At 40.4% G+C, this 15000-nt stretch overlaps 1 protein-coding gene across 1 annotated transcript in view; it reads right to left on the minus strand.

Annotated features, from left to right (window-relative positions):
- Positions 1-3749: 3749 nt before the first annotated feature.
- The window catches only part of LOC138033097 (polyadenylate-binding protein 1A-like), an 11502-nt gene continuing 251 nt past the window's right edge, over positions 3750-15000 (minus strand). Inside the window, exons 1-8 of the mRNA XM_068880857.1 lie at positions 14769-15000; positions 14362-14674; positions 12149-12383; positions 9234-9498; positions 7104-7282; positions 5724-5792; positions 4955-5326; positions 3750-4158 (exon numbers count right to left, since the gene is read on the minus strand). The exon at positions 14769-15000 is cut by the window's right edge and continues 251 nt beyond it. Coding sequence (XP_068736958.1) covers positions 3892-4158; positions 4955-5326; positions 5724-5792; positions 7104-7282; positions 9234-9498; positions 12149-12383; positions 14362-14674; positions 14769-14967 — 1899 coding nt within the window. The 5' untranslated portion in view covers positions 14968-15000 and the 3' untranslated portion in view covers positions 3750-3891. The remainder of the gene's footprint in view (positions 4159-4954; positions 5327-5723; positions 5793-7103; positions 7283-9233; positions 9499-12148; positions 12384-14361; positions 14675-14768) is intronic.

The raw sequence follows: 15000 nt of genomic DNA on the forward strand, positions 1-15000 counted from the left end.
TCTATAACGAGCAAAAGCTCCTTTTTAGATTTGAAATTCGAACATAAAAAACGCTTCAAACTCTTCTTTGTTTCCGTGCGCGGAAAAACTAATTGCACATGAATACAGCACATAAGACCACATGTGATGAGCTGCAGCTCGCCAGCTGTTGGCAGATCTAAGTTTACATGCTCGTTATGTATATTTTCCCGCGCTTATTTCTACTTCTATGGTATAGGTTACATCTTTTAAATTAAAATATAACGGAAAAAATTCACCTTTCGAATCGTTAATGGCAGTCTGATTCAACATCGCTTGCACTGAATTGCAATTCAACCTCCTAAAGCCCTTTCTTTTTCGTGTAAACACTCGCTACGTCCGCCATATTTCTTTAGAATGTATTTAAACCAATCAGCGTGTTCGTATGAATGGGCTAATCAACAAAGGCGTTAGTTCAGCGTTGGCCAGGGTCTTCTCCAGACGAGCCGCCATTTTGAAAATCGCAGAGGAGAAGACCCTGGGGACGAGGTTGAAGCGTTTCCGTGGAAATTTCAATGTTTTGGCCGCGCGAAAATTGGGGCGAGAGCAAAGGGGGATGCCACGCATTTCACGAATGTGCATACCCCAGGGATAGTAGATTAAACGTTTGATAAGAATCCCGTATAATTCATAGCGGAACGATCGCGCCCCGAACTCGGGCCCCAGCAGCGAAGTTAGTTCCAACAACTGAGATCATAGCCGGGGTGGCGGGCGTCCGACTCTCCCGCGCTCCTTTTGACCCTTTCCCTCCCCTTCTACGGCCTGCCGCGCAGGCTGCTGAGATCACGCGATGGTTTGCTTTATATTTAAAATAATCGCGTGACTTCGAAAATGGCGGCCACCTTTGACCACATGCGATGGTGGTGGACAATTGCGATGAAAAAGACGTGGGCAGAATTTGCGGTAGTTATTTCACAGTTCGCATCACCTCCTAGAAAAAATCGAAATTAACTGCGTGGAAGTTGATCAGGTACAAATGTGCAAAGGAGAGAACAGTACACTACTAAAATCAAATCTACGTTGTATCGGCTCTTGCTCAAAATATTTAGTTTCTCAACTTGTAATTACGCCGATCAGATCAAGCCACTGATCCAACGTACACCGACAGGAAGATTGTCCTCTGTTGCATGCTTAGTGGGGAACCCCGTTAATACGACCACCTTCGGGCCATGGAAATTTGGTCGTATTAACGGGGTAGGGTCAAATTATGATGCAAAATGCTTTTAAACGACATTCTACTACAGTACATGTATACCTTTAACCCGCTAAAAATCAACCTTTTTGCAACCTTACAACGGCAATTCAATGCAACTGAACAATGTAACAGTAAACGAAACCGAGTAATGGAAGCAAAAGCACAAGTTTAAGTTGTTAGGAAAGCCGTTAATCGTGAGGGAGGATACGGGATGGAAATCCCATGCGTTTAGAAGTTTGCTGGACAGCCATGGAACGTTGATATGCTTAACAAATTATTAGACATTTCAAATAACCATCTGTGAGAAAAGAACAGGAAGTGGACTTGAAGAGAAAAGCCACAGTGGAAGGCAGCAGAAACAAGGAGGCAAAATAACTTTGAGAGCCTCAACGTGCTGCAAAGTTAAGTCTATCAGATCTTTTGTAGTACTGTATTAAAAAAATGCATCCTTTTTAATGAACACTACAATTTACCGGATGTCATGCTAACCACTAATACCTTTGGCTAAAAAACATTCAATATTATATTAATCCGTTATTATTATACATTGGTGTCACCAGCTCGATTTTGATTGGCTATAAGGACGCAGCTAAATCTTGCTTGCTGTTTCTCTTACGTCATACCTACAAACAATAGATTTTATATATGTAGAATTGACGTCATACCTACAGACAATAGTTTTATGCATGCAGAAGTGACGTCACCTAACACACTAACCAGCAGTTTGATCAGTTTTGTCATGGTAGAACTCAGCTCAGGAATATGAATAATAAAACAATTATTGAATTCGGTTTTCTCATGTTAGCGATAATTATCAAGGCCTCAGTTTGTGTTATCCGCCTCATGCTTCGGCTTCGGCAGATAACAAAAACTTTAACCTTGATAATTATCGCTAACATGCTCAACCTCATCCAATAATTGGTAATTGTTTGTCAGAGTGGGTTTGTTTTCATTCAGCAACCCCACCAAGCATTTTGACTGGTCGTATTAACAGCGTAATTTTATTAAGAGTGGTCGTTGGTCGTAACAACGGGGTGGTCGGATTAACGGGGTTTTCAGATAACAAAATGAGTGGGCTTTTGTTCGGGCCGCAAAAAAGTGGTTGTATTAACGGGCTGTATATAGGTTGAGTTTGAGAATATTCAGTTGCTAGTACTAATATGCTCATGATTCCGATTGTTGGGGCGATTGTCCAACGGTTGTTCGTACGCTTCGTACGTAATCACGTTAGTACGGTTAATCTTCGGGTCATGCGATCGAATGGCGATTAATAGGCCAAAAGGTAGCCACCGGTACCGCTTATCTTTGGGTACGTTGTTAGTAATACACGCCATTGGTAAGGGTAGTTTACTGGGCATATGGGTTAGTACTTTAGTACCAATGACAAGACTAAAAAGTACACAAAAGGCTCCTAAAACAGGCACCATATGAATATCTGTGTTCTTGATGTTAATCACATCGTCGTGATACTCGTTGCCACCCTTACCACATACGGCTGGTACTTTTCTACAGGTCACAGGTCATTGTTTTACCGGCCACTACAGAAAGTATCCTAAACATTAAAAGCTAACCTTAGGCATAAGATTAACGTTTATGCATGTTCAGGAGATTGTCCAATACAGAATATCGAGGTATCGTCGGCATACATAAAACAGGGACCCCGAACATACGGCAGATGGAAAGTCACTGATAAGTAATGTTTGATTTCTTTGAGAATTTTTTGGAATAATTTTCGGATTTTTTTTGGCTATTTTCTCCGCTTCTAAACATTTTTTCGACGTTTTCGTTCAGCAACATGCCGTTCACTTTCCGAATAGCGTGCTCGGCGGCTTCTTCGGTGTCGAAATGGACAAAACCATAACCTTTGGATATTCCGTCCCACGCCTATAGAGCCTGAACGATCGAATCGATGACAATCGATCTCAATTAATCGAATGATTAACAGCACTTATATTAACGTTAAAATTTTTTTTTTATTACGTCCTTGTTTCCTTCGTCGTCATTTTAGGCCTGTTCCAAACGTCGTGCTACTGCCGTGCCGAACTCAAATGAATTTGGCTTGGCAGTGGCACGACGATGGCACTGCAGCGGTTTCAAACCTCGAACCTAATACAGTCGCGCCAAATTCAAAAGACAAAACAAACCATCCATCCAGCGTTATAGTATGCAAATGATGCAAAATACATTAAATTAATTTATGAATTGAGTTCGGCGCAACAATAGCACGCCGTTTGAAACCAAGTCGTGCTACTGCCGTGCGGTACGGCAAGTCCTGCCGTGCTAAGTAGTCGTGCCGAACCTAAGTCAGCCGTGCCGCGCTTAATGGTTTCAAACGGCGTGCTACTGCCGTGCTTAAATCGAAAGGACAATTTCACTTGAGTTCGGCACGGCAGCAGCACGACGTTTGGAACAGGCCTTAGTTAATTTTTCTTTTTATGTAATTTCGGCTAGATTTTTTGACAATAATTATTTACGTCACCTTTTTTCCGAGGTATCCTGCTTCAGATTATCGCCCCTCTCAGAAAAACGATCAAAATTCATCGACGAAATCAAATTTATTGTATCATGGTCAAACTCAAATTAAATCGTCAAATCCAAGTTCAAAAAAATCAAAATAACAACGTGTTTTTTCAAGTCTTGTCCGGTGAAAGTGAACTAAAAGCTCACGAAGGTTAACTTCAATTCTTGATCTCTGCGCTCTTCTCCCTGGCGCTGTGCGCGCGCAATACCGACACGGCTTCTTGGGTCTTTGCAGCCAGGGCTTCACGTGACTCCAGCATGTGCAACAGCTCGGCATTATCGATCTCCAACAGCATTCCAGTTATTTTGCCAGCTTGGTCGGGGTGAGTGGATTGGATCAAGGGGTAGAGGCGTTCACCTATGATCTGTTTCTGTTCTTGAGGCGAGGCAGCAGCCAACATGCTGGGGTTAAGAGGCTCTTGTCCCTAAAAAAGGAGACAAATGATGTAGTTAGGTAAGCCTCTGATCTGTCATAACCTCTTATCTTAACTGTCACTAGACACAAGTTAAATAAACACTGAAATCTCCTATTCTCGGTTTTCACATGACGTCACGACCGCCATGTTGGTGCCCAAAACAAAGAAAAGGCGGCCATGTTGGTGCCCCGACCAAATCCTCCGGGAATTTAACTCTATTATTATGCAAACGCTTCCTTTTGTTTTCGTTGAAAAACATGGCTGTTGATCACGTGAGTGAAAACCAGCAATACGGGTAAACTACAACCAAAATAATTTGAGAAGACCTTACTTTCACAGCCCCTAAACTGAGATTCTACAGAATCAACCAGAGACAATAAATTGTTATTCAAATGTTATTCAACACTGTTCACCCTATTGTCAATTAACTTGTAGCCAAATAAAACCAGAAATAGCCTTATTCCTTTGACATACTATCGATCTCAGACGTACCGTTGATTTCAGCCAGCGGTTAAAAAATTCTAATCACGTGATAACATTTTTTGTGGCTCAGCGGGTTCGAAAATACTGAACTCGTGACGCTATTTTCTGTTCATCTCCCCAAAGAGAAAAACGCGAAACGATGTTGACGGCGAGTAAAACCGGCCGAAGCTATTACCGGTAACCCAGGAAAGGCCTTGTCCGCAGAATGAAATCAACCGTGAAGTGGACTAAAAAAAGCCCTTGTCCACGGACGTCTGAGATCGATAGTAATGTCTCAATCATCTGCTTTGCTGAGGAGACAGATCTAATACACCGCACTTACAGGTATGTGGATGGTTTGTTGAACCGGTTCTTGTGGCTGCATTGCAACAGCTCCAGGATGCCCCTGCGGCGGGTTGCGCACATTCTGTCCAAACTTAAAGGCAGGCCTCTGGCCCTGCAATCCTGGACCTCCTCGCACCTGAGTCGGTTGTCCCATGCCTGCCAGGCGCTGGCTTGGTCCTCCAGGTCCGCCAGGCTGTGGCTGCTGTCCAGGAACACCTCTGGGAGGAACTTGACGAATGCCCCTCGCACGAGGAACTCCAGCTCCAGGCATACCTTGCATTCCCGAAGGGCGAACCTGTTGCTGTTGCACTGGCTGCCAGCGTGGGCGGACCTGCTGCATTTGAGGTGTGAAGAAAGGACGCTGCCCAGCCTGTATAAGAAGTTAGATATAATTTTAACACATCCACGGTCAAAGAAGCAAAACTTTATCCAAAAACACTCAAGTGTACTCATAAGAGACCATGAAGCCCTCTTACACAGTACAAAAGTGTGTAACTAAATGACCATTTGATAACAATACTGTAAAAAAAAAAAATTACGAGTGTTGGCTGTAATCCACAGTAAATTTTTTAGCACATTTTCAAAACGAGGCGCAAGAATTTCGAAAAATAAAATAAAATAAAAACACAATCAGTTCCATCCTTGCCAGGCAAAACAGCGAGTTAACAAGCTTAGTCTAGTAAGTAAGGCTTAAGTTCACAAAATCCATTCTCAAGTTTTCATTTTTTGCAACATATCGCTATGCAAGATAACCAAAAAAGGCTTACCTGAGCCAATGGCTGCATGTAGAATGCTCCAGCTTGAGGAAATACCTGTCCCACTGGTTGGCCAGCTGCCTATAAAAATGTGGAAAAATATTCAGACCTTTCACTGTTGAAAAGGCATTTGACAAGGGAGATGAATTCAGGCAGATGAATTCAGATGAATTCAGCAGAGTCTGCAAGTTTTTGGAACCCCTTATTCCACTTCAAACCAGTGTAGGACACAACTTGGGTATCAAAGGTTCTGGTATATCATTTTTTGTTATTGTCTATTCACTATGCTTTTTGTTTCATGAACTAATATTTAGGAGTCTTTGTAATGGCTACGTTTTGACCGAAATCCCAGTGATACTTGCAAGTGTTGAGATTTTTTCAACGTAACCTGTGCACGATGTGTCTGTTGTGGTACACTGAGGTTAACTTCATTAGGCCACAAATTCAATGACTTGTGAGCTGCCCAAGCAAAATTAATGAAATAATTTCTAAGAAAGCAACATAATGCACTTTGCAACTTTTGAACATTTTAGTTTTTACCATAATTAAAGAAAAACGTTAATATATCATTGTCAAAGCAAAATCAGACCTAAACAGTTTTCAGGATGCACAGAGTATTTTTAATACCCAAGACACACTGTAAAAATTAATATCGTGAGCGAATTTTGCACAGGTGTTAGTGGTTTCCAGGTTGACAGGAATGCAACCCTTGTATGTGACCATCGTCATATAAAACAACGCATTAATTAAAGTCAGAGACATAATTTCTTCTCCTCCCTACTTTTATACTTGAAACCAGAAACCCATAAGGATTGAAACGTGTAACGGCCCCTTGTGTGCTGGGAAACAAGCTTCTGAATATTCAATTTGCTAAGTACCATATTTGGAACAACAAGAGCGAGGGGTTTCCAAATATGGTACTTAGCACTGAAACATTCAACCAATCAGTTCGCACTGAATATTCGGAAGCTGTGAACGCATGTTACACGTTTCAACCCTTATGGGTTTCTGTTGAAACCAGGGAAGACCTTTTTCATAACAGTGGCCCAAAAATAAGTTTGTTCACTTAATGCTCATAAGCCTTTCCAGCCAAAATTTAAATGAATATGTAAACCGAATTGGGAACAGTACATGTATGTCTAATTAAAATAAATAAATAAAAAACAAACATTAATGAAAGCAGTCCTGAGGACTAAATTTTGACAATGAGGATGTCAAAACAGTAAGGCTATACTCAATGTCAACCTAAAGATCAGTCATGTACGACTAACAAGCTTTTACTACCAAATGCAGGCACTAAAGTTAATTACATTGCTGCAAAAATTGCAAGTTCAGTGCACACAGGAGATCTGTTTTTGTACCCTCTTCCTGCTAATATGCTAGAATCAATACCTGCTGCATCCTTAAGCCAGCTATGCGCTGCATGTGTTGCGCAGCAAGCTGTGCTTTACGTTCCTCTTTGCGCTGCGCTAGGGCAACATATAGTGGCTTGGATACCAAAATCCTCCCATTCATCTCAGTGACTGCTTTAGTGGCTTCTTCAGGGGAAGAGAAGCATACAAACCCAAACCCTAAAATATGAAAAGAAATGAATATGTAAGACGCTAAACAAGTTTTATCTATCAACAGCATAAGTTTGTGTGAATAAAAAAAACCTTTCTGTGTCTTCATCCTGATGTTACAATCTCAATGACAACCTTACAAAAATACCCTTTATTACAAGAAACACTGGCTGCTCTGTTTCCGAGCTTGGTTGCCAACTCGGAAACTGGGGCGGGTAGTTGACAAGTTCATTGTCAAAAGGCCAATGAAATTTGCAACTTGATGACCTTTGGCAACTTCGCTCCGAAAGTCGGTATGAACTTGGCAACCAAGTTCACAGCAAACTTTGAAAGTACAATGTATTTGATACTAAGGTTAATAATAATAATTGGCAGTGCTAATCACCCTTGACTTGCAATATTGAGGACTGAATTGCGAAAGGGCGCAGCGCACGATATCGGGCTGAAAGCATACATGTACAATCATGGCAGAGGTGCGTAGTGTTTCAGAAAGTGAACTCTGTTCCTGGATGAAAGAATTCAAAGACCAGTTAGATCCTGAACATTATAAACAGGCCTATGACCACTGAGATCCAATGGATTTACCTCTTGCGTTAAATTAAAGCTTGTACGTGAGGACTTGCTGAATATCATTGTTCAATAAAGTGTTGCCTTTAGGCACAAAAACATTTTTGTCATAAATTATCAGCTTCATATGTTGAGAGAAGAGTCCCCACTTGTTATAAAACCTAGAGCAAGAATGAACTGCGAGCTCTAAGGAAAATCTGAATCTTCTAATGCTTCTAGGGAGGTAGGATGATTGAGCTTTCGATTTGATAAAATAATAATTTAGAACTTCTTGCCCACGGCGAGCTGCGTCTCCAAGCTCTTGCACAAAAATTTTCAGTTGGATTGCTAATTAATTCCTTACAGAATGTTGTTTGAGCTTTACAATTTTTACCTCAGAGCCCTTCAAAGGACTATTTTAATCCAAATGGTGACAACTGATTTCTTGCCTAGTGGCACATGAAACTTTTAACAAGCAATCAAATTTGCTTAAAGGGAAACTACGGTCTAGAAAAAGTTTCTCTAAATTACGAAAACGTTTCCCCAGGAATTTGAAAATAATTGCTATTTTGTCCAGTTCCCTGTTAAAATGTGACAAGAGCACTTTGAAGTTGCCTCTTTCGTGACTTGGAGAGCGCCATCTTAGATATGACGTGTTATGACATAGCAATAGTCAACAAACGTGTTCGACCTTGCCAAGTTCTTCGATCCCCGATCACTTTCTCATTTGTGTGACCTTTCTGCTTCGAGAAATTCAAACGTATGATGAACTATGGTTAACGGTCTTGTGTTTCAATAAGTAGTAGGCCATGTAGGCCACAAGTGCAACAGAAGCTCAAGTCACTAAATACTTCCAGATTTTCTAGTCAATTAAACTAGGCGGCAAAAATCAGCCAGAGCAAATTAAACAAGACAAAAACCTTGAACATGCGACAAAGAAACATTCGACACGCATACCTTTTTCACTTTCTTCCTTCAGCGACAGCCATCTTTGATGCTTCAGCAAACATATTTGTTGTTTGCTTTCACACGCGGAAGCGTTTCATTTAAAATAAGCCGATGAAACTTTCACATGTCCCTCAATACACGGAGCAAGGCTTTTGCACATCTACAATTACAGCTGTTTTGGTGTATGCTTTCAAGGGGGATGAAACTAGACACATGTCTAGACTTGAGAACACATGAGAAAAAACTGAAGCTTACACTGGAAAATTAAATTTAAAGAAAAGTTGGCCCGCAAAAATAAAACATGGATGGATTCCTCAAACGTAAAAGCCTGACTGCTATATTGTCTGTTTTACCAAGGAGGACTTAGTCCAATTGAGCGGTCAAGTATGACAATACAGGTAAAGAACTTTTGATTCAGAGAAACTTTTTCAAGACTGTACTTTCCCTTTAAGCACTCTGAATTTACCTTTAGAGTTGTCCTTATCATCCATCATGACTTTTGCACTGGTGATGGTACCATATGCACTGAACTCCTCTCGCAAACGGGCATCATCAATGGTATCATCCAAGTTCTTGACATACAAGTTAACACCTTGGTAACGATTGATGCGCTCAATCTTTTTTTTCTCAAACTGGGACTTGAGATCCATCTGTCTTTCAGCCTTCTTTTGAGCCCTGGCCGCATACAACTTTTGGCCATTCCACTCCTTGCCACACAGCTCATCCACTGCCTACAAAGATAAAATAAGTTTCTTTGTAAACACTGATCATCCTCATGGTAATCATTTCGAGTCTCCTCAGGTCATGCCACCCCGATTGGCATGCAAGATCATACCCCTTCTACCACTTACTGTACTTATTCGGCTACAAGCCCATCTCAGCTATAAGCCGAGACCCCAAACTTCTCACGCAAAAAATCAACTTGATTGACACAAATTGTAAATGCATAATACTCTGCTATGAGCTGAAACCCATTTTAGGTCTTGATGTTTATTATCCTTTGTCGCATAACTTTCTGCAAGTTAACTGGCACGAATTTAACTGCCTTCATATGCTTAACATAAAAAACAGAGGAAATGTATGAACATAGCAATACACCATGTCGGTTTTCCATATTTGAGAATCACATTGCGACCCAGTCTCTGTGCACTATCAGGAGGTAAACGCAATGAAAACCCTTAGCAATATTGAACACGTTTACAAGTGGTCACAAGTTTAAGAGTCGTTTGTTTGTGGAATTTGCGTAGCTGCCGTTCTCTCCAACCACATCGCTTTTTCCAATGTTTAACCCATTGACACCTAAACCGGCCTCAACCGGCCGCGCGCGATGACCCCTGAAATACCTAAACCGGCCTCAACCGGCCGTACAAAATGGCGTCTTGATCAGAGTCGATCTTAGGCCTCTACCCAGTCTCCCTTAGGAAATCTCTATTTTTTGTTGTTATGGAGATTTAGTAGGATAATTGACCAATCATTTGCCGTGTTGTGAGCATATTTTGACAGCTGATAAGATACCTCACAAGGGCTAGCTTTTTGCCCTTTCGACCGCGCGATCAAATTACGCGGAGACAACAGGCGATGCGCCCAATTACGCATCAAACAATGGGGATATTCATGCTTTTTTTTTTCGGATTCGGAGGATCTAGGGATCTAAGGGATCTTTTATGGTTTTCCTGTAAGAGGAGGGATACTAGAGACAACAATTTTGATTTAGATGACTTTAAAAGTGACGAAGAAGACGGTGAAAACCAAGCGACCGATGATAAACATGAAGCTCGCTGGAATGATCAGGTCGATAATATTCAAATTCCAGATTTCGTGGCAGCTACTGCTCTTTATTTCGTTTTAGATAATCGTAATGAATTAAATATTTTTCTTAGTTTTCATAGGAGATGATCTATGGGAATTAATGGTAAACGAAACGAGTAGGTATGCCTGTCAAAAACTCTTAAAATCCCCGAGCGCATTGCCCTTTTTTCATGCAGTAAGCCGCGCAGAATTAAAGGCCTTCGTAGCAATTAACGTCATAATGGGCATTGATTAGCTCCCGAATTTAGCTTTATATTGATCAACCGATGGATTTTTTGCAAATAACAAGTCTTTTTTTTTCCTAAAACAAATTTGTAATCGAAGGAATTTTCGCCTTCGGTATACCTCGGAAGATCGGTATCTTCAACAAATAAATCAATCCGATCGTGCGTTTATATATTCTGCAAATGCGAGAAAACTTCCAGCGATTTTCTCTGTTGTTTTTCTTGTGTTGTGTAAGTTATCTTTCAGTCAAAGTTTTCGAAAGAGCATTTTTGTACACAATTTGACCTTGTTTGTTCTCTCATGAAACATGATAGTGATCAATTAACTAAATTAATCTTGCGGTTTTGTGTATTTTGACAAGCAGAAAACACGTGGTGAAATTTTGTTCGGCAGTGGCGTTTTTTCCCTTTTTTTTGCACTTATAACTGCAAGAAAACAAAGCGATTGGAATAAATTTCAAACAATTTTTATCCATTGAGTGGTTAGACTTAACTGTAAATTGCATAAGGCATATTTTGAGTTATAATAAATATTTTTCAAGCGCTTTGTTTAGTTAGCGATCAAAAACTTTCTTGATTGCTTAACGCGCGCTGCTTCGAAAAATTCTACCTTTACATTTTCAGTTGAGCCTTAGGACGTGTTTTGAATCACTTTTTAGCAATATTTTTACATCATCTGGAAGTTCACTGTTTCTTCTTCAAGGTGAACTTAATTCTAGAACTCAGAATCATGTGTACATTTACTGCGCATGTGGTTTATTTTGAACGCTCGCTTTCCAATGCAAAACCTCGAAAATTTCCCAAGTTATCTTGCCCAACAAAACAGCGCACGCGAACGAATCATTGGGTTAATCTCCAGCTGGGATCAAATTTACAGGAAAGTGAAGATGAATCCCTTTGTGATAAGTTAGGCGCGCATTTGGGATACACATTCAGAAATTTGGTCACCTGCGCTCGCAAATAAGGCGCCGTTAGGCAGCAGCCTTCACCTCTACTTTGTTTGGCATGTTCTCTTTTCAGCATTGCTTGTACATTTTGAATGACATTTTTCTTTTCTCATTCAAATCAAAATGTCTTACACTTAATTTAACACTGGTTATTCCCAGAAATATGATACTAAAACAAATTCTAGAAGCTGACAATAACCAAATGCAATTCAAAGGATCCGATGAAAGTCAACACAGGGCTCACTAACATCAGGACCTCTACATTCTCACCACCTAAACAAGCTTTATCTCTTCAATAGCCATAGGCTGTGGTAAGTCACTTGCCTAGAGCTATTCCCAGTTTCATGAAGTAATGGAGAGTGGTTGAAGGACAATGACTCTAATTTTTAACTACAACCTACCTGTTGAGCCTCTTCAGGCGATTCATAGGAGACAAAACCAAACCCTTTTGAACGCCCAGAATCACCAACTACCACCTTCAGACTCAAAACCTTTCCAAACTTGTCAGCCAGTTCTTTGAATCTTTCTTCATCCATGTCTTCTCCAAAGTTCTTGACATAAACATTGGTGAACTTTTTGGGTAGGTTACCAAGCTTCTCCAGCCGTTCTCTACGGGACATCCATTTGGTAGCAAACCTACACACAAGAGAATTTTCAAAACGATAAAATCATTAGGTAATTCATTTATTTCAGTTTATCCATGTTGTACTGCCTCCAAAGGATGCATAAATTAATAGTCTACAGGGCTTGAAATTAATGAAAAAACCCAGTCAATTTTGCGACAAAATAGGAAAATTTAGTTGCAATTTTACAAATTTTAGTTACAAAATCACTGCTCTGCATTGTGTTGTCAGCGGTTTATCAAAACAAAATATGAGCCCACAAGACTTGTGGGTTAGAAACCACTGAAAATGGCAAATGATAGAAGGAATAAAGTTGTGCACCTAACATCGCAGCCAAATTACGCTTTCTTCAGACTGAAAGAAAATTCACAATGAGAAACAAATTTTAACATTTCTCAATTCATTTTAGCAAAAGTAGCAGCAAACTGGCAACTGGTAAGCTTTTTGTTTTGAAAGAGCAAAGGTGAAAACAAGTCAATTTGAAACTTTCCCAGACATTTTAGTCGCAAGGGAAAAAATTCAGTGGCGAATGCGACTGTAATAATTGGTCACAATTTCAAACCCTGATAGATCACTATTATTTTTAATGTGGTTGACTTACAATTTAACTTGTTAACAACAAGAAGCTAGCATTCGCATCGTCTTGAGTTATGTCGAATCTTGTTGGCATTACAATAGCATTACATTAGTGTTGCGTTGAACTGTGTTAACATTGTGTTTAATAGGACCTTTTAGAGTCATTTTTAGCAAAGGCAGTTCCAACTGAACAAAGACATGGAATGATGGCCTCAATTTTTCACTTTTGATGACCATACAATGAAATAATTAATTGAGTCTCTTTGATTAAGTTACAACAAAAAAAACCCTTTTCAGATAATGGGTAATGACAAATTCTTATCCCTCATGAAAGCAAAATTAATACCAGGTCTTCTCCATGATCAACCCTTCCCCTCCTGAAAGAGAGACCAGGCCCGGGTTGCTGGAAGCATAATTAGCGCTAACCAGCATTAAATACCATGGAAACCAATTAGTTTTGATACCTCTTAACCAATGGTTAGCACTAACCAGCATTAAATACCATGGCAACCAATTGGTTTTGATACCTCTTAACCAATGGTTAGCGCTAAAACTCGCCAAACTCCCAGGGGGAGGAAAAGGGTAGGATGCTCATTGTCTTGCTTAGGTGTGAATTTCGGCTTTTGGTCTCAGTGTGTTTTCGGCAACCATCATATGCAGCCTTGAAGCTCCTTTAGGGTTGCGCATGAAGAAATATAAAAAATATATCTTTAATGTGTTTTTAATAATTATGGAGCATCCCGATCCTTTATATGCAAAATCTCCCCCACCCTAACCAAACTGGAGGTGCTGTATGCGAATTCAATTGAATTCCAGATGCTGCCAACTGACCTAAGATGTTGCGTAAACCCTTCAAGAGCTTGGACATAAAATATTCATAAACCAAATAGCCAAGTGGTTACATCCTCACATTTGGTTTACAATCATGTTGTAATTTTTCTTTTTGATGATCAAAGTGGAGTGCTTTAGAACTAACTTGATAGCTATATGCAAATCCAGTGTAAAAAAAAATATTTTTTCACATTTTCGCAGGTTATCTCTGACCCAAGAAGGAATTTCGCAAAGACCGCCACACCCTATGGCCCAAGAAAGTTACAGCCATGTGACATTCACAAAATGATTGGGGTATGCTTATGTAGCAAACAGAGGGAAAAAAAATCTCACTTGGTATAGATGCTATGAAGTCTGCTGGAAAACGTTCAATGTAATTTTTACCACACAATAGCATGACAACGCTGAAATGCCGTGAAAATTTTTTTTATTCTTCCGTGATGGCGTAACAGTCCAACGTTTGGCTTTTCGCATTTCTCAATTTTCTTAGCACGTTACAAACAAGAAGACCAACAGACATCAAAATAACGTTACTTCCCTCCCTAAAGTTAAGAAGACACAGTAACGAACTAATTTGAACTTACACTTTCTTGTCGTTCAGCAACATGCCGTTCACTTTCCCAATAGCCTCCTCGGCGGCTTCTTCGGTGTCGAAATGGACAAAACCATAACCTTTGGATATTCCGTCTTCCGCCTGAGCAATCTTACAAGACAGGATATTCCCGAAAGCACTGAAAGTATCGTAAAGCGCCTTATTGTCGATGCTTTTGTCCAGATTCTTGATAAAGATGTTACCCACGCCGGATTTGCGAAGCGAAGGGTCGCGCTGCGACCACATGATTCGGCAAGGCCTTCCTTTGATTGGATCAAAATTCATTGTGTCTAGAGCTCTTTCGGCTACAGAAAGCAACAAAAGGCACCTTTCAGAGCTTGAACTTTAATTTTATAATCAATCGAACATGACAACAATTTTCTATAAGGCTACACTTACCAGCAGCCGGTTGCTGAAAGTTTACGTAAGCGTAACCCAACGAACGTCGAGTTACGATATCACGGCACACTCTGATCGATAAAACAGCGCCAACTGTGCTAAACTTCTCGAACAGCATCGCCTCGGTAACATCTGCTGCTAAGTCGCCAACGTAGAGAGACGCAACAGGATAGTTTGGAGCGCCAGGAGCAGGATTCATTTTCAATCTTCTGAAAGTTCACTTCGTTCTTCC

This window comes from Montipora capricornis, chromosome 14, assembly GCF_036669925.1.
Source record: "Montipora capricornis isolate CH-2021 chromosome 14, ASM3666992v2, whole genome shotgun sequence".
Taxonomy (NCBI): domain Eukaryota; kingdom Metazoa; phylum Cnidaria; class Anthozoa; order Scleractinia; family Acroporidae; genus Montipora; species Montipora capricornis.